General features: G+C 36.4%; 1 protein-coding gene across 1 annotated transcript; it reads left to right on the top strand.

Moving 5' to 3' along the window:
• Nucleotides 1–738: 738 nt before the first annotated feature.
• Nucleotides 739–26,728, top strand: GFRAL (GDNF family receptor alpha like; the record flags this gene model as incomplete). The annotated part of the gene is made up of 10 exons (XM_084284462.1): nt 739–760; nt 3,920–4,054; nt 10,200–10,358; nt 10,837–11,259; nt 11,988–12,044; nt 12,821–13,148; nt 16,332–16,591; nt 19,012–19,110; nt 25,585–25,666; nt 26,641–26,728. The coding sequence occupies 10 exons, from the start codon at nt 739–741 to the stop codon at nt 26,726–26,728; spliced, it is 1,653 nt and encodes a 550-aa protein (XP_084140588.1).

Genomic DNA, 26,728 nt, shown 5'->3' with positions numbered 1-26,728 from the left:
GCTTGTTTGTTTTTTGATGTATCTTAATGAAATGCCTGAAGTTAGATGCCTAAGTAAGTACTATGGAACTTGCAAGACTGTTCCTCTGTCTGACTGTTCCTCAAGTCTATACACTAAGTATTATGGAAAAGTGTAAGACTGTTCATCTGGTCTGCTGTCCAACATGCTCCACAGCTATTGTTTCTACTTAATAGACCATGAGCCTGCCCCACATCTGAGATGAAAACAATCAAACTCACTTCTAAAACATTACAAAAAAGCGATCACACACAGCAACAGTTAAACAAGACTGAGTGCTTGAAAGCACATTTTCCGGAGACATTATAAGCATCAGCCAAAGCCTTACTCTGTTAGTTCTTCCTGAAATCAAGTGGCAGCTGAATAAGGAGGGAGTGCCAAATTGCATGAAAAATGAACCCAAGAACCACTTCTCTTCTAGATGCAGTGCAGTTGGAAAAATAAAAAAAAAAAAGAAAAAAAAAGAAAAAAAAGAAAAAAAAAAAAAAGAGAGAGAGAGAGAACGTAAGCACAGGGTATAACAACAGCATCAAAGGAAGCTCTGTGGGCGGAGGGATCGAGGGAGGGGCGGGCGGGGGGTCATTCCACCTGCTCCTGCCGAAGGAGGTGGAAGAAGCCCGGCGCTGGCACCGGGAGGGTGCCCGCTCGGGGCCGTCCGGGCGCTGTCCGCTCCGCAGGTGCTGAACGGGCGGCTCCGAGCCCCGGCGCCGAGCTGCAGCCATGGCCGCGCTCCTCCGCCGCGGTAAGTGCTGCTCATCCTCGCCGGGACCCCTCGCTTCCTCCCCACCGGTCCCTCTGACCCTTTTTCATCCAGGCTCGGCCCGGGTGGTGTGTCTGAACATGGGTAGCACAGCCGGCGGAACCAGAACGGATAAGAAGTTGAGCAGGAGAGGAGACATGCAGATGGGATGCCTTGTCTGAATAAACAGCCACATGTTTGCTAAGTGGAAAGCGTTCAGTGCTGCACGGAGGGTTATTGACATTTCCCCTTCTGTTTGAATCGAGGGGGAAAAAAAATAAAAGTTGGGGAGGGAGGGAGTGGAAGACAACAAAGCTGGTACAGAAATAATTAGTAGAAGTGAGCATGAAACAACCCATTCTTTATTTCTTCTCTCCTCTTTTTCCCCTCTCTACATTTTATATATGTGCTGCTTCTCTCTTTACCATCCCACTATTCTAAACTTCTACTCCACTGTTAAAAATATTCTGTAGGTAGTTCTGCTCCAGGTTTTCTTAGAATAAAGCTGTCTTTTATCACAATTGTAACCCCTGATATCAACTACTGTTTGCTTTTCTCCTTTGGAGCTAGCTATCTTGCTGCTCTTGTTGCACAGGAAACCACAGCTTGAGAAATCAGAGTTTCCTATTATTCTTTATTATCTGCCAGATAATTTTTTATTCTTAGGTGAGACACTGTAATTCCTCTGTGTCTCAATTCCCAATCTGCAAAATGAAGGTGTTACAATGTCCTTTTTACCCCCTCATCATTTAGATACCAAATTCTTCCAAAAAATGAATTGACATCTGTACAAAAATAGACATCTGGAATCTAAATGTACGTGTCCTCACATCAAACTAGATCCCTCTAAAAGTTTTAGTTGCAAAGTAACTTTTAGATGCCCTGAACTTTCCTAAGTGCAAACAAGCCTCTGAGTATTCCAAACACTCCAAAATAACTAAAGTGAATGACTAAAATAATGGTTGTCAATTTAAGCAAGTGATTGCTAGATAACTAGATTGCATTTCATTCTAAAATCATATAGGCCAAACTGCTTTGTGTAGGCTTGCCAGAGTATGACCAGTGTACTACTGAGGAAACAAAAGACCTATCCATAATACATCATTAGATCTGGAGAAGCCCTTTCTTATGACTGAATTAGCTTCAATCACAGATTATGCTACTTACCTCTTCATTTTGCAAAAGCATTTCTTTCTTTTTGTGGCACAGTTTCCAGTCAGGTTTAAAATGCACACAGTCTGAAATAATCCTAACAAAGGAGCTGCTAATTGGGTTTTTAATTAGTCCCTAGTTTGACTATTCATTTTCAGCCAAAGGTAATGAAAAGCTTTCTTAACAGCAGGGACTCTTAACAGAGTCTTTGTGCTATGGATCCCAATTGGAGGTATACGTCTTCCACTGCATTAGTACCTAAAGCATATTGAAATGGCCATCCAGCAAAATATACTTTAAAAAGTATAAACTTTAAAAGTTTCTGGATATGTAATATTGTACTGCCTCATGTATACAGGTCATTCTCACCTGTAAGGTATAAGCAATTTTTTCTCTGTAATTTAAGTAAATAGTAAGTAACTTTGCAGTTAGAACTTTTACAGGCAGTCCCAGGAATAACATTTTATGATAATGAGCCAAAATTATTCCTTTGGATGGGCCAGCTGGATATTCCTCACTGTTGACTGGCAGGAGTCATGTCTATCAATCAGTCTTCCAGACGGACTGGCAGAAGCAGACTAAAAGAGTGTCACAGGCTCAAGATGATTGCTTTCACAATTTACCCCGCATAGATCTGAGAAATAGAAGAGATATGCACAAATGAGAAAGGATTAGCAGCAACTTCACCCTCTTATGATAAGCACACGTGGCCTCTTATATGTCTCAGAAGCACACTAAATGCTATTGCACCTATCAGTTATAAAGTATTAAATGTTACTGCATCCTTATCAATGTGTCTCCAGAAAGAGTTCCCTACAGCAGCATTATTACATCATGTTAAGCATCATTTCCAGAAGGGATGGTATCTACTCTAAATAGTAGCAGTTCTTTGAGATCATTAAGAGACATATTTGGTATTTCATTTCTTGTTTCTCAAATGTATCATTCCTCTGGATAGGGTCTGGACAAGTACTGAGACAATATTTCACGCCTTGTATTCAGAGATCATATTTAAGGAATTAAATAGAGATGGAAACTCTTCAAATTTTGAATGAAGTTGCCTGAATATCATAAAAAATGAGCATTGGTAGGGAGATGTAGTGTCATTCAATATCCAAAGAAAATGCTCCCAGCAGGTGTTCAGCAGCTAGTTTGATAAAGCCTTAAATCTGTGTCTGAAGCTTGATTTTACAGCAAATTAAAATACATGGTTACATGGTTACAAATTAGAGGTTGTGTTACCGGGGGAATGTTGATGAAAAAGCTAAACCCCAACTGATTTGTCTTTCCTTAGCAAAGCAATCTAATTTTCTACACCTAAGCCAGAGGTGGTGCTGATTAAAAGTTCTTTATCTTGAAAACTCTGCATCAATCTTCAGGTTTAGAACCTTTTTTTTTTTTTTTATGCAATTAACATGGCCCTTAGGTTCAGTGCATGCAGGGAAGACAGAGACATAAATGTGAAGATCGCTTTCAAGAAATGCAAAATAAAAATAAAGAGGGTGAATAGTACTGCATTATGAAATAAAATTCTATTTATTATCTAACAGCTGTATAGCTTTCAAATTTCTTTCATGTCTTCTATTCATAGGAACTCCTGTGTAGCCTCTAGCTTCATGAAATTGCAATCCAAATAAAATCATGTTTCCTCTGAATTGTATACTCAGTCTTCCCTCTATAATTTATTGGGGATCTCAGAACTACAGTCATTTCTATTCTATTTCTATTCTATTCTGTATCTATGAATGGATGGTATATGTAGCTATGGCTGATATCACAACTCTGGAGTAAAAACAATATAAAATTTGCCACACTGAAACTTTAAAAACTTAAAAGTTTATGTTTTCAGGTGTAAAACAGGAAAAGTTTTATTCTATCAAAAAGTGAGTGGCTATATAGTTTTAATCTAAAAAACTATACTAAACTACGCTAAATTATATTGTTATTGTCTAAATGTAAATTTTAAAGGTATCTGTTGTGTTAAATAGTCATTGTATTCCATTTTTACAGTGTTATTAATGTACTTCATAAATACAGCTACTGCCCAAACTACTGACTGTCTGCACTTCAGTAAGCAATGTATAAATATTGCAAATGGATGTGAGAGTGTCTGGAGTATTGTTGAAGATGTCTGCAATATTTCAGGTAATTCTTTTTGGTGTACACCGTGTTTTTGTTTTTTTTTTTTTAATATATATTTTATTTGAACTGCTGAATTGTTGCACGTTCGTGTTATGTCATAATATTACAGTGGTAACTGAATGAAGTCAGTGAGATTTCAAAAAACAAAGGACAGTATTAGAAACAAATGTCTGAAATCCTTGACTGTGGCCATTTCTATTCTCAGTAACAGTGACACTGTCCCTTAAATAAGGTGGTAAATGAAATTTCTGGACTATAAGCAAGGTCAGAGTTTGAACCAATTCAGCAAGCCTGAATTCAGCAGAAATTATGTTCTTGTGGGTTTATGTTAATCATTTTCCAGAATTTAACTGGAAAAAGGTTCCAATCTTGCTTTCTGTAATTCGGAGTTCATTTAATACAATAGCCCAAAAAAAAAAAGAAAAAAAGAAAAAAGAAAAAAAAAAAGAAAAATAGTATTTACTTAGAATAATTTCTTTTAATGCTATATTATGATAAGAAACAGATCAAATAAAGCATTCGTCAAAGAAAGTTGTGTTGTAGGGGGGCATACTGCATTTTTTCAGTGAATAGTACCTACATATCAGAGTCATTTCCAAGGAGTGATGATACAATAAACTGCAGGTTATGAATGTGACTAATCCTCCTTGAATTGTTAAACAGATCCTTAAAAAGAAAACGAAGCAGAAAAATAGTCTCTGTCTCTGTTTGTTGTACTTCCAATGACTGGTGCATCATTTCCAAGTAAAGTATAATTATGTTCTAAGTTGGGGAAGACCAGGTATTATGTTTGACCTGAAACTCATCTTAATCTTTGTTGTACTTCAGATGAAAATGTTCATTTCTCCAAAGGCCTAGAGTCTTCTTGAACAAACCACATAAAAGTCATTGGGTATCAGTCACAACGTCTTCCCTTCTTTAAATTTAGATTTAAATATAAAGTTCCAAAGACCGTGCAATTAAATGTTAAGTATTCATTTGTTATATAATGTAAATATGGAAGAGAGAAAAAGAGTGGCAGTACAACATGGTAATGTCACTAGGATGACTCCTCTGTTAACTTATAAATGTCAAGGGCCTAGATCTGCCAAGGTTACATCAGTATAAGTAAATAAAATGGGTCAGGGACTATTTTCTGGCCTTAATTCCAACTGCCATGTGACAGCATGTGCACATACAGCTAATTTTCTTACCCCTAGGTTGGCTGCACAAAACTGCCCCTTGGTAGCAATTCCAGGCCCATGCTATCTTCACAGACTGGACTTTACCACACTAAAGTGCAGCAATCTATACACAGTCACTTGCCATTAGCCTAGTCAGTGCCTTGGCCCTATTCATAAATGCAACCAAAGAGATTTAGGTACGTAACTGCTATTTCTATCAACTTAATTCTGTAAGGCACATTCTCAGTCACTGGGAATTACTGAGGTATTTAAATCTCCATGAAAACCCTCCTTCTCCTTATATTGACATTGCTTGAACAAAACCAGCCATGTCCTGACACCATACTCTGTTCTGAATTTCAGCAGGATTCGTGAAGTGAATGTCACCCTGTCAGGAGTTAAGAGCACAGTCTCACATTTGGTCTGTGTGTGAAGCCAGGCAGCAGAAAGCACTGCCTGGCTTCACACTCAACAGCCCATTGCTGGAATATTCACCTGCAGTAGGAGCTGCCTGAATGGCTCTGGCTATCTGATTTGTTGCAGAGATTTGAACCCAGGTGTCCCAGGTCACAAGGCAATATTTAAAATAATTAGAGCAGAAAATTATCTGAGGTTCCTTCTTAGTGTGTCCTGTTCCAGATACGTATCTGCTTTGCATAGAATGGCTTAATACTTTTAAGAACAGACAGAGTAAATGAAAAATACATGATATCCTAATGGTTACAACAGTTCCCAAAGGAACTGGGTTTCAGCTCATGCTCTATTGAGTTTTTAAATATTTTATATGAAGTGGAGCAGTTTCAAAAATTGGTATTTGAAGAAAAATATTGGAATATGCAGTACTTCCAGGCTCAACACAGTGAGCTAAAGATAAACTGTCTAGCCCCAAACCTCTCCACAAATTAGAAGCTGAATTTTTATCTCTCACATCATGCACAAAAGCATTAGTGCAAAGACTACTTGACATAAAGTTCAGGATTTCTACTGTAGCCTTCATCATACCCTGGTGAAGTGAGCCAGTATAATAAGTTCTGTGGATTCCCCTTTAGATTTGTTGCATTGTCCCATAGTATGCTATTTCTCTCACTAAAGCACATTTCTTATTCACTAATACTAATGACATATAACTGGATCACGGAAACCTTCTGAAAATAAACTCTCCTGTGATTCTTTGTTTGGTTTTGCATCTGTATATTTTGTTATGACAATAGCATTTAGCAAAGACTCTCCAGCATTGCAGAGCACTCAAATAGCCTGTTATGTCTAGGGCAAATTTTTCTAAATGTGGTTATTATGTACCAAAGGGTGTGGACCCACAGTCAGACAGCTGATGGTACCTCTATGAAAGTTCACTGGAACAATAATAGAAAACCTACCAGCAGCATTATTACTAAGAACAACATTATGTTATCAGTCAAATGTACTCTACATATGCAAAATAAAAAATTTCATGGAGTGAGTTATGTGTGTGGAAAAGGCCCCTTTAGAGTTGAGCATAAACGTAGTATTTGGAGGTGACAAGATAAAAGTTCTTTTTTGCTAGTTTCTTTATCAAAATCTAACTACAAATGATAATAATGCTCCTGCTCTGTGGTACAAGTTCAATAGTTCAGACTCTCAGGCAGTAAACTCCAAGTTAAATGTGTGCATTATCATGGTCTACATCTTTTGCTCTTCAGAACAGGACAGGGGACACTCTAGACAATTGCCTAAGTGACTCCTTTCTCAGTCAAACTGTCCATCACTGCTCCTCTACTACAGCAGCCTTTTCAGAATCTCAGTTTATGGCCTTCTGAGATCTGCCCTTCTGCCATTTCCTTTTCTATGCCATGATATACAGTGAAGAAAAAAAAAAAAAAAGTTCAAAATGTCTACAAGTCAGTTGACATGTCAGATTGAAAAAGGTTAAAATATTTAATTTTTATGGAATCAATATTTTTTGCTTTGAAAATGTCAAAAATATTTCAGCATAGCAGAATGAAGATTTTTAAGGTTTGGAGTTTGTCGTGTTTGTGGTTTTTATTCTTTTATTTCACTGAAAAAAAATATAAACTTTTGAGCCCTGATTTAACCAGTAGTTAATGTTTCAGAATTGGAAACATCTGGGTTCAAAAGAAAAAAATCAAGTAAGGTACCACATTTTGAATTAGATTTGGAAGTAGGTTTACTGGTTTACTTTTCTTAGAGTAACAGAATTACAGAGGTTGGAAGGGACCACTGGAGATCTAGTCCTATCCCCCCTACTCAAGCAGGGTCAACTACAGGAGATCTTACAGGACTGTTTCCAGACGGATTTTGAATATTTCCAAAGATGTTGCTCCACTATCTTTCTGGGCAGCTTTTATGTACTTGTGTTTGTACCTCTTGTTCTGTCAGAGGACACCACTAAGGAGTCTGGTCCTTCCTTCTTTATTACCCTCCCATCAGGTATTTATACACATGAATATGTGTATCATTTTCTTTCCTTCAGGATGAATAATCCCAGCTCTCTCAGTCTCTGTGCATAAGGCAGGTGTTCCAGTCTCTTCATCATATTTGTGGCACTTCGTAGGGCCCGCTCCAGTATGCCCATGTCTGTCTGGTACTCAGGAGTTCAGTATTCCACACAGCACTCCAGATGCAGTCTCACCAGTGCTAGAAGGGAAAACACTGTATTTTCCTTTGCATTCTTCAGATGCAGTTCCTACTGAGATGACTTCAGAGCTGACTGTGCAAGAAGAGACATTATCACTGTGGATGTGTCAGCTTCTACTCTGTGTACGCTTCTCTATGTGGTCACATGTACCTAAATTGTGTACATATAAATAAATCAAATAATGAAGAATGGCTGCTAAGCATTAGGTCAGAGAACATTTTTTGTAAATACCTTGGTAGCATATGTATAAGCTAAAATATATTACCTAGAACTAATGAATAATAAAGCAAAATAATTGAAAACCAGCAATAAAATATTTTCTACTCTTCATCACAGCTGAATCAACACAGTGTACAAACAGACCAATACTGATAATAGGTTATTTCTACACAGCTTTCAAGAGGCCAGGCAAGGGAACCCTATATATCTGATGAGCTTCCTGATTCTGTCTATGCCCTTCGTAAATTCATAGTCCCACTACCTACATCCCACCCCCTGGTTGTCAGCTGCTGTAACTGATCAGTATGTTCATAGGACAATACACTGGTAGTGTGGTTGGTACCATAAAGGTAGATAAGCTAAGTAAGACTGGGGTACCTGCATAAAATATACTGGGATTTATGTTTCTTATTTTCTCATCTCTGCCCACCTCTAACCTTGAAGTGTCCCTAAGACCATGAAGAAGACAGTCATAAATTTTGTAAATTAGCTAATTTTTACACAAGCCCCTCCTCATCATCACTGTTTTTCCTACCCCTGAAACTTTTCCTCCTGAAATTGTTTCCTGAAATTCTCTTATTATTCTTTAGTCATTGGATAAAATACACAGTAGAATATTCCTCCACCTACATTCATGGGCATCCATAGTCTCCATGTCACTACATATTTTCCATCCTATCTTTACTGTCAGGGAGTATCCTATGTCCATGACCTTCAATAGCTCTTATTAGACCTTCTGAGCTTCTTGGCTACTAGGAAGAGAAGGAAATGTGAGAGTAAAGGTGAGGGTCATATTCCTAAAAATTCAGAAGAAACAATGAGATGGGATGGACATATACAAGCAATCCCAGGCACTATGACTTCCTCCCTTACTGAAGCAGGAGGTGAAGTTGGAGCAGAGACTGGGAGTTGTGATTCCTTGCTGAACTGTGACATGCCCCTGGAGCAGTGCATATTTTCAAACCCAAAGTCTCCTTAGTCAGCAACACCAACTGGAAAAAGGGCAACAGAGGCACTGTTTGTAAAAGGATTTGGGAGTAGTAGGATGGGGATGTGCACTATGGCGTAGTTTATCCTCATTCCTTCAGGCACAGGCAAAGTGCACTCTTTCCTCTTGCAGGCCTTCATCTTGACTGCCTTCCACTGATATTCCTGTCAACGATATATAAATGACATTAAAGCTGTAATCCCATTAAAACTTGTCAGTGGCAGTGGTGACACATGGCTGTGAGTGTTGCAGTTTTCCTGGAGCGCTGGTACTCCACACTGCCCACCTGGGAAGCAGCAAGGCAGGAACCAAGGCATCACTGTTGACAGGGCAGAGACAGTAGCATATGCATTTAATAGATTAAAACAAATCCTTGTGCCACCCCATGACTTGCCTGAATACGTACGTGCCTCTTGTGAGCCACATATTTCTTATCTTCCATGTTGTGAGATGATTAATATTCATGAGAGGAAAATGTGTTGGTCTGGGGAACTGTGTACCTACTTTGACAAAGTAGACCATGACTTTCACATTATAAAACTTACTTAAATGGTAATAAACTGCTTCTTATGTAACTTTCTTAAGAAATGTGTAACAATCTTAAACAATAATGAAAACCATTTAGTCCATAAGCAGAGGGGTGATTGATATATTTTGTCTCACATGCTCTGTAGAAGTGGTCTCAGATCCCAACTATTCTGCTCCTCTATTCCCCTTCCTTGCAGGTATTGCTGTCATTGCAATCCAGCACAATGGTGTCTCCTGGCTTACCTCTCTGTGGACTCCGGTGAATATGGTCCCTTAAATGAACTCTCCTATAAGCCAAAAGTACACTAATTCTGTTTAATTCCTGACAGAAGTAATCATTTTAACATTTTATGTGCTTTGGAAACATGAACATGAACAGATATTCTGGTAATAGTTCAGACTGAATACAAGGGAATATTGTACCCACAACTTTATTACATCACCCAGAATATTATTTAAAATTTGTAAATTATGATTGGTTTTCAAACAAAACTAGGCTCGAACCATCTTCTCTTGGCAAAACACATTATTTTTGTGCTTCAATTGAATTGTTTTATGTAACCACATCCCTTAAGCGTTCATAAACATTAACAACATTATAATTTTAAATGTGAGTTCTAGGTAATAGATGCAAGGCAGAAGACACTAGTGGCTGTAATAGAATCATCCAGGTCCTGGCTGACGAATACCCAGAATTTAAGAACTGTGTCTGCACTACAGATGATTCCTGTAGCGTCACAGCTTTGCTTGGGAAACAATGCAGTACTGACAAAGGTAACTAATTAAACATAAAGTTTTAATTATGAAAAAGAAAAATTTTCCATTAAATGAGGTTACATTTCTTACTGGTATAGCAAAAAGCTTGAATGGAGTTACAGTAGTATGGGTTTTACATACAAAGGACAGCTCATGGTGTTGGTAGATCCTTTCAGGAGTAATACTTCCTGTCTTGAATAACTAGTTTAGGCAATGAATGAACCATGCTCTGGAACTGCTATTCTCTCCTCAGAGATTATGCAGTGAATTGAAATGATAATCCATTTTATGTCCAATCTTGGTGGCTAAAATTGTGTATATATACATACAGCTGAATTTAGTTATGTCATGACTAGGGACATTTAACTCATTTTCCTGCAGGTTTTTATGAGCTGACCAGCGATGAATTTCCAACTTCCTTATGATACCTGTCTCTCTCTTTTTTTTTTTCTTTTTTTTTTTTCTTTTTTCTTTTTTTTTTTACCTATTTGGACAGAGTATTTGAAAACTTCCTCAAAATCTGATGCTGAGCTGAATTTTAGGCAAGACAGAAACCACCAAAACCAAAGATACACAGATGAAATAGGGAATGACTGCAGCATTGCAAAACAACGCTGTCAAGAAGACCCATACTGTTTTTTAGTGTATAAGAGTTTCCAGCGAGCATGCCAGGCAGAGGCAGAAGAATGCAGGCTCCCAACAGGTGGCCAGGAATGCTTGTCGGCATGGAAAGAACTGAAGAAAACAGTGCTAGGAGAGTGCAAGTGCTCAGAGCCACTTCAAATAAGATGCCTTAAAATATGGAAGGGAATATTTAACAACCCTTGTTTACAATACTCTCAAGAGAACCAAGTTTCAGCAGTTAATGAAAATGATGTTGAAGATGATGATGATGATAAAAGTCAGGACACTGACACAGGTTAGTGCTATTCCAAGAATCTGAGTCCTTTCATATGTGCATTATTATGAGCACATCTGTGAAAAATAAATAAATAAATAAATAAATCTCTTAATTGTTTGCAGTTTAACCTTAGAAACAAGATAGTTTTAAGAGGTTATTTAGATGCAAATGAATAATCTGATAGCAAAACAATAGCCTAAGTGCAAATTCTATTTTCCTTCAATGTGTTAATCTTTCAAAACCTGATCTTAATCAGTCCCTTTCAGTACTTCACTATAACTAAAAACAAAAATAATAATAAAAAAGAACAGTTTTCTAATAATAAGAATTCTCTGCCTGCATTTACTTTAACACTTGACAAACCTTTTGAGTTTTAAAAACTGTACGTACTGATGAACATGTTAAGGCCTCTGGCCTTTATTTATTTACAGTAACCCTGATTTTACTCTGTGCTGAGCAGCTCTAAAACTCTTCTTCTGTTCAAAGGATGTATAATTATGTAGAGAATGTTATCAACAGCAATTGAGAAACTGCGTTTTCACCCCAAAATCTGTGAATATATTTAACAGTGCTTTTAGAGTTTAACAAGCTGACAGTTCCTATTTGATCAAGCAGATTTGTTTTATCTTGTTTATTTTTACTACCAGCACTAGGCCAGCAACACAGTCAATAATTTAAAGTTGAGAACTAAGCTGAGACATGATTTATCATTGCACATGCTTATATCCACATATTTTTTGTTCTAGAAAATATTAGTATGGAAACAAAATTACAGTGGAGTTTATCTGCTCTCTCCAAAAAAGGTAATTCTGAATTTATTTATATATCCTAGTAACTAGTTTCAGTTCTCTGTTCACATAATGTACACTGTATCTCCAGATTAAAATGAATAGTTTCATTTAAGCTACTGAACAGAAGGGAAACAATAGAACCCTATGTATTCTTAGTTAAACTACTCTATAGAAAAAAATCCAAAAATGATAGGTAAAAATACCATTTCTGATATAGAGGGAAAACTTACTCCAAAAGGTAACCACATTATAAGGTCAGAAATATCTAGATCTTTTTGGAAGGTGTATAGCATAGGCTGGGAGAAAAAAAAAAAAAAAATCACAAAAAAAAAATCACACACACAAAAAAAAAAAAATAAAAAAACACTGAACTAGCTTTAAAAAACAGAGTATTCTCTTTTCCACTGGTTGTTTTGTAGCCCAGTGGGAGATGTCAGCATTTTCAAGTAGTTCAAGTATCCACTAACCACTAGCTCCCAGAAACCTTACTTTCTATGAAGAAATTTCCATTTCTCCATTTCTCACTTTCTTCTTCCTCACCATCTGGCAAGGGCAGAAACTTGCAGGGGGGTTACCTATGAGGGCCAAGCAGTAGAAGGGAGGAATATGAAGGCTAAAGAATGGACTTAAAAGAGGCAGTGCTGGAAGAGCTGTCTCAGAGCTTTTGGGAGTCAAACTTGTTTTTAATGGGAATATAACAGGCAGGATAATCAATTCACTTGATCACCAGTTGTCACTTGAGGAAAGTTTTCTTGTGATTTCATTTTAAAAATCATTATTCTTTTTAGCACACACAGCAAACAGAACCTGTTTGGATGTGAACAAGGACTGTGTTGAAGATGAAGTATGTAACAAACAGTTGTCCCTGTACCTTAAGGTCTGCTCAGTAAGTAAGAAGTGCAACACGGAAGAATGTCAAGCAGCCATCAGGTTCTTCTATCACAACATGCCTTTGGAAGTTGCCCAAATGATGATATTTTGTGATTGTATCCAGCCTGATGAATCCTGCCACAGAGCCAAAGAACTTCTTCATGGCAAGCTCTGTGCAGTTACTGCAGTTCCTCACCCATCATGCCTAAATGTAATTCACATGTGTGAGGAAAATGAATTCTGCTGGTAAGTAGAAAAAATGTTACTTTTCCTAAGTTTTGCCTAGCCATACGACTGAGAATAATTTTTTGATCAAATATTTTTTTACATGTGCCATATTTCTCATCTATAGCAAAATTATTTTCTGCACTGTATCCATTCTATATCATCTTTTGTGTTTAACATTTAAAAAAGCCATATTTCATGGATAGAAACAGCAGAAAGTTTACCATCTTTAATCTTTGATCATGACATGTTAGTTAGATGTCAGTTTTAGAACACAATTTTTGGTGTGGTCATTTTTTTATTTATTTTTTTGCACAAGATCTGATAATCACCTTATAGCACTACTCCAAACTATTCAGGTGCAAAAGGAATGTTCTAAGATAAGGGTTTGTTGCAAAGTCCCTTTTCTTTGATATGGGATAAAATTAAGAGGACAGAGGTCACAGTCAGTACTTCTTAGAACATCTTCTGTTCTTTATGCTGTTATTTTTGATTAACTCCAAATGTTATCAACAGCAGAAGGCATTTACACCACACATTCGTTTGTTCCCTCACAGAGTTTGTTCACACACTCACACCTTCCCTCATAGTGGTTAGTGCAACTTCAACTGTATGCTCATGGCCAACTTCAGCTGTAGGCTTATAAAAGTAATATTGCACTGACTTATAAGCCAGTCTTTGGGTAGTATAGCAGAGACTCTTTGCCAGCATGCACTGCTGATTCTTGCAAGTTGAACAGCTCTCTAGAGCTTATCAGCACTTAGAAAACCTTCATACTCCACCTTTTCAGCAAGTGCTTTTTCTCCCTATGGCTTACTCTTGCATCATAACCATTTTTCCATTCAAACACATGGGTATCTAGAGAACCTCTTCACACGAACTCACCCAAAAGGGGCCTTTAAAACATCTCATGAAAGAGATATAATCAAAGAATGGCTTAGGTTGGAAGGGACCTCAAAGATCATCTAGTTCCAACCCCCCTGCCCTGGGCAGGGATGCCACCCACTAGATCAGTCTGCTCAGGGCCTCATCAAGACCTAATCTGGTCTTGAACACCCCCTGGGATGGGACACCTACAACCTCTCTGGGCAAACAACCACATACAAAAACCACACAGAATATTTAAAATATGTAGATGAACCAAATGTGGGTAGAGAACATATTACTAGGTTTATATAACACATTATTAGGTTTTATTAGGTCATTTTACCCAATTTTCCCAGGCAGAAAGTTAGGTTATGATGCAGACAGCAATTCTTTGAAATCCGGTCTGAAAAGTGACTACAAGGTTCCACCTGGCTATCTATCATAGATGTCTGGTGCGTCAAATTCATTAATTCCACAAGTAAACTAAAACATTCATTTTCTGATAGGTCTGGGACCTAGTGCAGCCTTTTCTTCTGCCAGTTCCATGACTCTTAACATTTCATTTGTCCATTTCAACTGGACAAACTGTGCTGTGAGGTATTTTCATTAGCACTTTCTTCAGATAACACCTGCCAGTCTGCACATTTGCCCTCTAGCTGTTTACACAAATTATGCAGCAGGCTGGGAGAAGTTTGTTTGGTTAAAGTAATTACCTCTTCCACCTTCTGACCCTTTGTATTAAAGCACTGTGCCACTTGCCCCTTCACAAAACTTTCATCTTATTCTTTTCTTCTCAGACATGCTGAAATGTGAAAAAAGCTGCCATGAAACATTCACAGACTACCAAAGTAATGAAGAGTAACACAGTTTCAGATTTAATTTTGTTTTAGAAAATATACGAAAGGATTAGCCTATGCTCACACTTCTTAATTGCCACCATTTGGGGATAGTCAATTGGCTCACTTTGATTTTCAGTGTAGTCCCTGGTTCCCTTGTGGTTTAGACCTGATTTTTACCTCAAAGCTGTGCTCAAATTAACTTTCAGTAAACAAAGCAGGAGACCAAGAGATGCTTTCAGTTCTGTGCAGGCTATTCAGATTGACGTCAGTGGGAATTGCCCCTTTTATGTCAAGAAGAATTGGGCTACAAATGTAAGTCTGTGCATGTGCATGTGTACACATGTAATATCATAATGGAAACTTGCTGAATTACCCATTATTTTCAGAGCATTAATGTTTCCTGGCATTGACAATAAGTGAACATAATTAGCAAAATTATTCTGTGAATTATGGCTAGACATATCTATAAATCAGGAGGTGAACAAAAATAATTCCATTAGTACAGAGGTGGCATCTGCTTTGAAGCCTTTCTTTGTATAATGAAAATATTTACAATAAGGTCCTATCTGGCATTGTAACACTCCACATTTTTCCATGTCACTTGCTTGTAAGAACTATACAATATGAACAATTGATTAGCAGCCTAATGATAACCTATGATTAAGAAAAATTATCTTAATATATTACTGTACAATATGCAACAACAATTTACTACTCTTGTCCGCTAATCTTTAATGCAAGTGATAAACTGGTTTCCAATCAATATCTACAGATTTTTTAGTTAGCCTTTAATAGATCCTTTCTATTGTCATACCTAGTACATTAAAGGCTAATTTTATTCCACCTAATAGCAAACAAACTGAAATCATTTAAGATTATTGAGCTGGGAAACAAATTAATTCTTCACATAACTTATCTCTATTGTAAATTAATTTTTAAAGTTTAATATATGCAATGAAATTCTTCTACATCATTGGCCATATTTTGTTAGCATTCTGTCTGGGGTTTTTGTTTGGCTGGTAAGTTGTTTTTTAGCACCGGATGTGGATTTTTTTATTTTAATTACATTGAATATCCACTCTTCCTACCATGCTATCCAACAAGCTTACCCACTAGAAAGGTGCCTCTTTTTTTTTCATGATGATGACTGGACTTATTCCTCTGTCCACATCTCTTCTCTGACAATCTGAGACTGTTGGTATTCACAATAATTTTTGCTGGACCCTGGGGAAGTGTATACAGGTGCTGATTTGGGGTACAGTTGTTTTTTCTCAAAAACTTTTTGACTAAAGCCAACTGTTTTCTCAAATTACAAATTTGCAGTTTCACTGAAACTGATTAGGTGCAAATCAGAGCCAAATTATGCCAGCTATTACCAAATATTGTGATTTTTAAGACTGAAATGATACCTTGAGAATAAACTGTCTTTTTATGATCATTTTTAACTGCCTTTTTGTGAAATCTTTTTTTGTTTGTATACTTCCTTTTCTTCTGCCAGGAAAAAATATAAAACTTTTCAGTCAAAATGTTGGAGACATGTGACCAAAAAATGCTATGATGATGAAGCTTGTCTTGAAACTTTAATTAAGGATGACATGCCCTGTTCTGCAAATGCTGAGTGCAAAGCAGCCTACATTAGCAACTGGGGCACAATGCTGCATGTGGAGTGCACCTGCCAGAATTCACCTCCAGCAGAACAGCCACTGTGCAAGCTCTTCCATCATATGCTTCACAGCACAACCTGCTTCAGTGAGCTACGTGAGTAACACATGACACATTGAAGTATAATCAGTTTAAAAGTTTAAATTAAATTGCTGGTTTGCAGCAAATCTTTAGCATATATTTACTATAAGTCCATTGATATCACCAAGATTGATATCTGTGGGGTTTTAATCCAAACGGAAACACAAATTGCATGTGCAGTTTTTTCACTGATTTTGAGAGATACTTTATACTAGCAGTAAATCAATAAATTGGCTACATATCTGACTACATTAATTTTCTGGCTGGAATAACAATAAAAGAATAATTTATGGGGTGTATAATATTATGCAGATCAGAAAAGTTTCAAGGCCTTTCTGCCATTTGCTTAATGTTGTACCTTTGTGTAGTGTCTGTATCAATAACATGGTACATATTGGTACATATGATATATATTATGTTATTTTCTCTTCCTTTTCTTCTCTTTCTTTTCTTCCTTGGAGTATAAATATTAGTATTTCTTAAACTGTAAGCTGGCTGACATATATTTAGGAAGCTATCTAATAAATGCTAACCTTAAAAATGATTGGCATTTTAGGCACAGGTTAGCTGTGTTGTGAAAAATCATAAAAATCATTGAAATTAGTAGTCTTCTATTTTCACAGTTTCTTAACAGTAATGAGAAAGAATAAAAAATTGAACCAAGAGTTTTCTAGCTTTTACTTCTGAGCACAGGTCTTGCTTGTGTTAGAAAACAAGCCATGGAAGGCAATGCATTAATTTCCATTTTCCAGGAGAGGAATTCATTTGTTTTTCTTTGTATATGTTGGTAGAGGATCATGTAGACCTACACAGTTAAGAGGAAACAGTTTAAACTTCTTATATCCAAAATACTGTTGGAATCTTTTAATTTCATTCACCTTGAATTTAAATACATGTACATGTATATACTATCTCTAGCTGTATTCCCGGCACCACGGAAATAATTGCAAACTAGCTATCTGGGAAAGAACTGTGAGGCCACATCCACAACCAAGACTTGGACTCTCAAAGCTGCTAAGACTGTGAATGGAGGCTTCAGGATCTAGCCTTAAGTAAAAACACTAGGATTAACTCAATTGAACAGTGCACCCTATGCCAGTCATCTTCTTGTAATTATATATTTGCAAGCTACCTAGGGAGAAGTAATTATTCCCAAAGATTTCAATGAAAAGGATTAATTATTTCATAGTTCTGTCTGATGGGATGTCTTTTAAAAACATATTAATTGCATGCACGCATTTCATTGAATGAATTAGCTAATTCTTGAGTTTTAGTGGTCAAAAAATTGCCACTGATAATGGTATAATTTTTTCTTGTCACTCAAAGTCTACCCAGAAATTAAAATCATGTTGCAGAAACATTGCCCTTAAGGTTAGATAATCAGTACTAAAATTCAGCCTGAGAAAAAAATTAAAATTAAGTACTAGCTTCCCTGACAAAGCAATACCATAACACTGTTAGATTTGAGACTGTACTGGCAGTGAGTTTGCTGATGAATGTTATTTATTTGTTTGTTTGCTTTACAGCTGTATCTAATAGTCCAAATGACTGATCACATCACTCTGTTAGTTATTCTTTACCTATAAAGCAAAAAGATGACCCTCACATTATAATAATCAAATAATTGCTCATCAGCTTTTGCCATTCCCTGAAGCAGTCTCAGGATAAAAGGGTTTTTTGTGATGGAAACTTCCCTAACCTAATTGGGATTGAAGAACAGAAGCTTGTTTGCTCCTGTGGTGCAATGAAGTTCCTGCTAGTCAATCAAAAACAGACTGGGGATCCAGAGCCTTTGGCTAAATAAAAGATTGGCATCTACTATACAGAACAGTTGCACAGTGATTTGAAACTTGCTTGTTTTGGTCCTTTTTTTCTTTTTTAGATGCATAGTAGTAATGCAACTAAACTGAAGAGAGATATGATTACGGTTTTGATTGTAATTTGCTGTGTTAAATTTGGTTGTCTTTATGGTAGCTATGAGATATTGAGTCTATTCCAGACCTCATCCAACCCCTTCTACAAACCTATTTGTTTGGCCTGGAAATGAACTTTAGATACTTTTTACTGTTCTGGTGATAAGGATTTTTAACACTGAAATTTGAATGGGCAAATACCGAGAACTAGCAATAGGGATCTAGAACTGGTGAGAAATTTCTAAATTTGTTTCTGTGAAAGATAATTTAAGTTGGTTTGAGGCAAAGAATATGTTTCTTTGAAGTGCACTTTTCCCCCATAAAATAAACTACAGGGGAAATATACTTGAGATTAAAAAGGAAGAATTAACGTTCATTCATTCACCTGGTTTACTGAGTATCAATAAGTAAATTTTTTACATAGCTGCCTTTATAAATTCTTATCAAAATGTCAAGCAATAATATTCACATAAATTATTTTTTTAAAATAATATTTAAAATGGATGTTTTGCCAATATACAGGTCAAATTTCAATTAAGAAGAAAGGTTTTCATTGGGTGAATACAGAAGTACCAGGAGAAAAGCTTTCCAGAGCACAGCTACATTCTTCTTCAATGAATGGTGAGTCTGGGCAAATCACTTCATGATTTTAATAAAAGTACTCTTGAAATTTCCCACGTGTGTGATAGAGAAGACAAAAGGTTGGGTCTCTTGGGTGGGTTCAGGAAAGTGAGCCTTACCTGTTGTTCCCCCATTCAGCATAATGTGGAAAAACCTCTAGTTGCTTGCCTTAGCTTATGTAACCACAAAATAAAGATAATGAGACTGAACCAATTTCTATGATAAGTGGTTTTGAAATAGATGGCTCACAATCACTATATTATAATTGTGGAAAATTAAGCTATTAAGCCCGCCAGCGTCTGATTCTCCATACAGTCATTAGAGAGTAGTAGTCATAATGTGTAGTATAAATGATTATCTTTGATGTCACACCTACTTCTCTCGTGATTCTCTTGCCTATATGTGCCATACTAGTTAAAACAACAAAATTAGGGAGACACAGTAAGTGATCTGAGAAGCATCTTGTGTTACACTCCATCAGATATTACTTTCTCATGCAACAGAAGGGCATGCAATTGTGGATTGTGATATCCCAAGGGTTGAAGAGCTGCATCTGGTTTTATTTGCATGCATTTACAGTGAGCAAGTAAGTGACATAAAGTTGAAGGATATTGAATTAATATACAAATTGTCTCATGGTTGAAAGAATATGAGTTTTATATTTTCTTTTGAAGGACCTCATTACAGAGCGAGAACACTAAAAAGCTTAATGCACAAATATTGACTCTAATGAGAGTGACGTTCTCTACATTGTACAGGGCAGAGCACCGATACTTCAGATATTACCACAAAATAGTTCTGTAGTTCTCAGTAATGTTAATACTGAACACCTTCAACAGTTAAAAAGTAATTCAAGTTCTGCATGCAGTACAAAAAGAAGGATATTCTGTCACCATCCTTCAGCTATTGCTGAAGTAGGCAACATAGGACATATAAATATAGATTGGTAGGAATAGGATTCCTGAGACGTATATCATGAATAATTGAGCATTCAAATGTAATTTTAGCATTAATTTTAGCATCTTTGCTGTATGCTAGAAGTGTTGGAGTCTCTTTGCCAACTAAAGGGAAGCCTGAATTTGTAGTTGGAACTAGACTTTAGTGGTTAAATAATACAAGTTATAATGGAAGAAATTCTGCTCTAAGTGGGAAAAAGTAAAATGGGAGCTATTTCACCTCAGTGACTAGTTCTAACTGCAGAACCTTTCATTAGGTAAAATGCAGTATGCATTTCTCTCAAATATTTGGATAAATGCTTGCAAAAAGCAGTCTGCACCCAGTTAATTCTGCTCCCACTGAAATCTGAATGCTTTCCAAGAACCCATCCTTGAACTCTAACAGAATTTTGGATGGTCTTAGAAAAACACAAAGAATGCTGACCAGCCTAAACCATACAATAAAATATTCATCCTATTGGACCTGTCATGTACTCTAGCTGGGAACTCTCTAACCCATTAATGTCTCATAGGAAGTCAGGTCAAGGAGAAGAATCTGATTCAGGATATTTACCTGATGATAAAAACCATATTGCAAATTGTTTCATAAATACCACTGCCAAAAATCTAACCCAGAATCCTGGATTCATATGCTAGCAAATGTGCATTACTCTGGCTGCAAAGGGAGTTATCATCTTCACAAAATATTTATTTTTACTGAAATCAAATCCCAAGAAGAATCCCGTGGTGCAGAGGCAAAATGGTTAAGTTGTCAAATATGGCCTTTTGTGTGTCTAGAGATGTTTAAGGATATTTGCTGAACTTGGAAAGCTGGAGATAACATTTGCTGATGTGCTGTCCCTACCTTAAAATCTCAGAAGAATCCTTTGCTTAGTTTGCCTAAAATAAAAGTTTTTTTCACAAATTCATATTAATGACCATCTACAGATGAGTCATCAGTCTCTAAATTTTTTAATTCAAAAAACAGGGTTCCTAAAAAGTTCAAAAACTTTGAAGAAAGTACTGCAAATCACTGAATAGGATTGTTTTTATAAAAGGAGTGTTTCATAATAAATAATAAATATAAACATATTCAAATATATATGCTAATAAATATAATCCTTTTCAGCAGGGAAATATTATTCCAGCTTCTGGTGTAAACACAGACATTTTGATGTGAATGTAGTAGCCAAATACCTTGGGTCAAAAGTAGTTCAAATGCCCAACTCTGTACACAAGAGATAACCACTTGTTGTGGACTCATTGAGTATGCATAAAGTGTTGCTGCAGAGCATCTGATGCCTGCTAACTTTTTACATCATGGCATGATGTATCTCAAAGACCTTAGCCTCCTAAATACATTTGTGATGTTCAAATACAAGATTAGGTAACAAAAGCACTTAATTGCTTTGGGAAGCATTGGCGCAGCTGGCACATGGAGAGAGGAGAGGTATCATTTCTGCTTTACCATTGTAAAGGGGCTCCATTTGACTCAGTGAAATCAACCACACAAGTAACTGGTTCATGCCAGTAATATTGAACCACAGGCTATCCTGAAAAGAAGATGTAAAAGATAAAGTCCTCTGCCCTTGGCCTTTGGCTTGCAATATAAAAAGAGGGCTGATTAACAGTCTTAACTGGATTTATTCTTGTTCACATACCCAGGAGGGTACATAACAACACAACATAGATGTCTGTCAATTGATATGGCCTGGTTAACAAGGTGTGATGTGGGCAGAATCCTGATCATACAAAAGTTAATGAGACTTTTTCTGGAAGTTCAGATGGGGCCAGAATTTTTTGTCATTTTATAAAATATAATAAATAATAATAATAATAATAATAATGTGATAAACTAAAAATGTTCTCCAAATTTCAGAAAATATTTTTATTGCCTACCTAGTTATGCACTTCCAGCCTAGTTTTGACTTCATTCTATGCAAATCATTGCTATGATTTTACAGATTCATATAATTGAAAAGATTGCTTCTTACACTTTAATTTGAAAAATGAATCATGTGTGAAGATAAGCACTTACTTTCATCAGTGTAGAGCTTTGGAGCTAAAGTATTTTTTGGCTGGAAGAAGTTAGGTATACAGCACTCTTATCTGGTTCTTGTGAGATACAATAAAATTGGGCTTGACCCAAAACTCTTGGAATTCATGTTATTTTCCTCTTAAATTATAGAGTTATCATATATTTTCTACTGAGCAGTTTTGCTGTGCTGAGAATCTAGATAAACAAGTAATTGGCAAGGTTTATCTATAATTATACCAGCTTCTGTGGGAACTGAGATTAGTTCAGCTCCAGCAACTTTAATTTGTAAAGTATGAAACATTGTCGATCTCATTGTTTTATAAATGTAGAAAAAGCCTGTGAGAAGCTGCAGGTAGCCAAGAAACTTTTGAGCACAATCCAAAATTCATCTATCTGATCAATATTCACAGCCATCTCACTACATATACAGGTAGATTTCCACAAGACTGATACCACTAATTGTTCCAGTTGCTGGGCGCACAGCTATCCTTTATCAAAACTTTGTCATTGGAAATGTTTGTATGTCTATATACACTGCTTCATCTAGTGTTTCACTGGTACCTACTGCTCCATTGGTTGTGTCCCTGAGGTTCACAGCCTATCCAAGAAAGGGTTAGACATTTGTCACACAGTCATGTTGGCTTTGCCATAGACTTGTCCCTAGGTTGGTCCCCTAGCTTCTCATGAGCATGAAACACCTCCACAGGACAGTACAGCCCAGTACAGCCTTGCACCTTTGCAATGGAAATGTCTGCTCTCCACTGGTGTCAATTCACTCTTTGGTATACGGAGATAGAAACATCTCGCATTTTATCTGGTTCTACTGGAAGTCTTTACACATTATTTGTGCCTTTCACTCCTCACAAGGCACACAGATATTTGTATCCTTTTCTCCACCTGGTCAGAGAACCCAAAAGAGGTTTGCTCATTGGCACCTCAGTGCAGAAGAGAAGAACCAAAAAACAGAGACGGCTGCTTCTCAAGAGTAATGATATAAGTACCTAGGTATGCTTTTTTTTTTTTTTTTTTTTTTTAAACCAGTTCTGCTAAGAGTGGGAAAATATTCTAATTTTTAATCATGTATTCAATCATTGTGATGCCTGCTAAATGTGAATGGGAGCACAGTATGAGAGCTTAAGTTGTTTACAAACCCATAACTACAAATGTGCTTAATTTCAGTTTTTATTGCTTGTTTAAGGTACTGCTTTTTAAGCCTTAAAACATTCTTTTTTAGATCATACTCAGCTGATCAATAACTTGTATACAGTGATCAAAATGGGGTCAGACATAAGAGACTGTTATGTCATATAAGAATTTACATGTGTATTCTGGTTTTCATGGTTGGGACTTGGGATGAACAGAGACAAAATTTTGTATTTATATTTATTAACATCACTATCAGTATTTCACATTTCAACAACTGGATGGATATAGATTAATAGTGAAAATTAATATAACTGTTTCTCGAATTTTTAAAAAAGGTCAGGATGAGCTCTTCTTTCTGGATGCGGCTCTGGGCAGCCTGTTCTAGTGGTTGGCAACCCTGCCCGGAGTAGGGGAGTTGAAACTAGATGATCTTTCAATCCAGGCCATTCTATGATTCTATGATTCTATGATTCTATGATTCTATGATTCTATGATCAAGAAACAGACACCCCAACTTTTTAAGGAAACGTAAATAGGCACATTCAAGTACTTTAGCCACAAAGAATATATAAAATGAAAATATGAAATGAAGAATTAGCCCTTCAGTCACCAAACTGTGCCCTCTCACAGCCTTGCAAATTCTCTAATTTCTCAGAAGGCAGGAGAAAATATATGGCTTCTAGCATGATCTCATTATTAACAACTTTCACGTGTTCCCCACAGAACTGAAAATATAATCAACATCTCTTTTACAAGAAAGTAGTTCACCAAAAATATATCTTTTTTGTAAAAATTACACACAAAAAAGAACATTTGGATTTCATTTGATCATTTTAGATTGTTTTATTTAATCAGAATGCAATATTTTTTCAAAATTCTTAAAAAATATTTTGGTAAAATTTGATTATTCCATTTTTACCATCCATGACTGTTCTTCAGAATAATTTATCAATCCTCATGGTAAGGGAGGTACTGTGAAAACTTCTATTTGTCTGAAGTGTCTTTCCACTTAAATATATATATATATGCATGTATATATATATACATGCATATATATATATATATATATATATATATACATGCATATATATATATATATATATATATATATATATATAACAGCCCCTGCAGTTATAGGAAGTTTTAAAAATTGACTTCAGTGCACAATGAAGATCAAAAATTGCAAAGAAATACTAAAAATTATTCTTTTCCTAAAAGTTATCACTTTAAAGAGCTGTCATAACTTGAGAGGAGGGACACCATCTTTGAACATATGGTATTAGCAGTCCTGCACTGGGACCAAAATACACCCTCTTCCATCAAATATTCACCACATTAAGCATTTTTCAATAGCTTGTGTGTGTGTATGCACAAACACACACGTACTACATAATAATCACAATTGATTCAGAGACCAGAATTTGACCTTCTCCCACCTCAGGTAAGTGATGGGGCTGAGACTCTGCCTCTTCCTTGGTGGGTGTTTCCCTGACTAAGTAAGGTGGAAAACCTTACTTAGTAAGTAAAGTAAAAGTAAGTAAGTAAAAATTTTCATTCTTTATTCTTGTGGCTCTGATTTTGAGTCCTCTTTTCGTCTAATTTCTGTACCCTTTGATGCCAAGTTCTGGGCTGATGTTTTGTACCAAGACCATTTTTTTTTCTTCAGAATATTTGATCAAAACTCCTACATTTCTTCCACCAGCAAAAACAAGTTTTCCCTCATTTGGGAAACAAAAGTTGAAACAATTCCCAGTTGTTCAACAGCTGGAATTTTTAGCATGTAAACTGCCTAAGTGACTTCTTGGTGAGCAGCCTAAGAGAAAGAGGAAACTCCATGGGCACGAGGCCCAGAAACACAATGCTAGATCCCATTTCACATTAATTTGATTCTAGATTGACTATTGCTTCACACTGCAATTATGGTAATATGTGGAAAAGAAAAAGAAACCTAGCAGATATGTAAGAGCCAGATTTCTTTCAATACATCGAATAAAATTAACACCTCAAAATCAACAGGGAAAATACTCCAAAACATAAATCAGAGTAACAAGCTGTTGCAGTTTCCCTGGGGTACAGTAAAAGGTAGTGGTACACATATGAAGTGTATCACTACACATGGAGCTGGTATTTACTAAGAGGAGTCTGAAAATGATTTTGCACCAGCTGATGAAGGAAGAGTAATTCTTACCTTCGGCATACCACCTAGGCTTTTTTCCTCCTTTTAATTATTGGCATCAGAATTGATTGCTAATTTAGTGTGCATATGTACATGTATGTATTCCAATTCAGATCTCAAACCTGATTCTTGTCACAGAAGTAAATGTTTCTTGTCTGCTTTCTGGTTTTGGCTTATAGGTGAAACAGTCTACATTATTGCCTATTCCTCCTGCATAGTTCTCATCCTAGGAATAGTCCTGTTGACTCTCCTAAAGATCAGGTAATTTGATAGGAGTATTAATCTTTGGTTCTAGGAAACTGGAAAAGCAGAAAATAAAATGTTTTGATTTAGTTGAAAGGTTGGCACTGTGATTGTCTTTAAAAACAGTTCAGCATGTCCCAGTGATGGAAAGAACTGACATTGTGGGTGTCAGCAGGAAGAAGTGAAATATGATGCATATCTACAATGCCCTCCATTCATACAGAGATCCCAGGCTTTAGGAGGTTTCATTTCCTGTCCCAAGGCAGGAGAAGGTGAAATCTGAATTCAAAAATTCTGCAAGGCTACCTTTCTAGCTCTGTAGCAGGCAGAGGTAATGCAGAAAGGAAATGAGAATATTCAGTATTATAACATATTTAAAAACCAAACAGTGAATGCTGCTATTGAAGTTAATATTCTTGCCAAATACCATTTTTGCTGATAGGATTCTGTAAACATTCCCACACACAGTATAAAAAACTGCCCATATGCCAGTGCTCAGTAAGAAAACAGAAATGTGCATTCACTTAGTCAAATGAACGTGGCCTTTTCTTAAATGATACATTTTCTTGGACCAAATTAAATGGCCAGAATTCAAGAATTACACTGTCAGATGATAGGTAACAGAACATGATGTAGCAGGAGCCATATATAGTGGGAGGGATATTGAGTCGAATTTCATTATTAAATTTAGAGGCAGATCAAAGACGAATCATGCAGAAAAATGCAAAAGGCAAGTCAAGGATATATGGGCACAGAGGATTTCTCTTTAGGCTTGCAGTTACAGGAATATCAGCATATAAATAAAACTCAGATTTAAAGAATACAGGGGATGGAAGAAAGAACAGCACATTAATAATGGTGAAGGGAATTACTTTATACCACAGTGTTCATCATAAAAGGAGGGGAATTTTGCCACTGATTTCAATTAAACCAAAGTTCAAAACAAAGCTGTATAGTTTATTGTTAAATACATGCACATTCTTTATTTTCAGACCCTGCAGAACAAAACATGAGTCAAGAAGTCCCTCGCCAGACCATTCTTCTGAAACATTTATGGTCCATTATAAAAGTCACAGATGA

The sequence above is a fragment of the Netta rufina genome (assembly GCF_964035555.1).
Source record: "Netta rufina genome assembly, chromosome: 3".
Lineage (NCBI taxonomy): Eukaryota > Metazoa > Chordata > Aves > Anseriformes > Anatidae > Netta > Netta rufina.
This window is presented reverse-complemented; position numbering and strand designations above follow the sequence as displayed.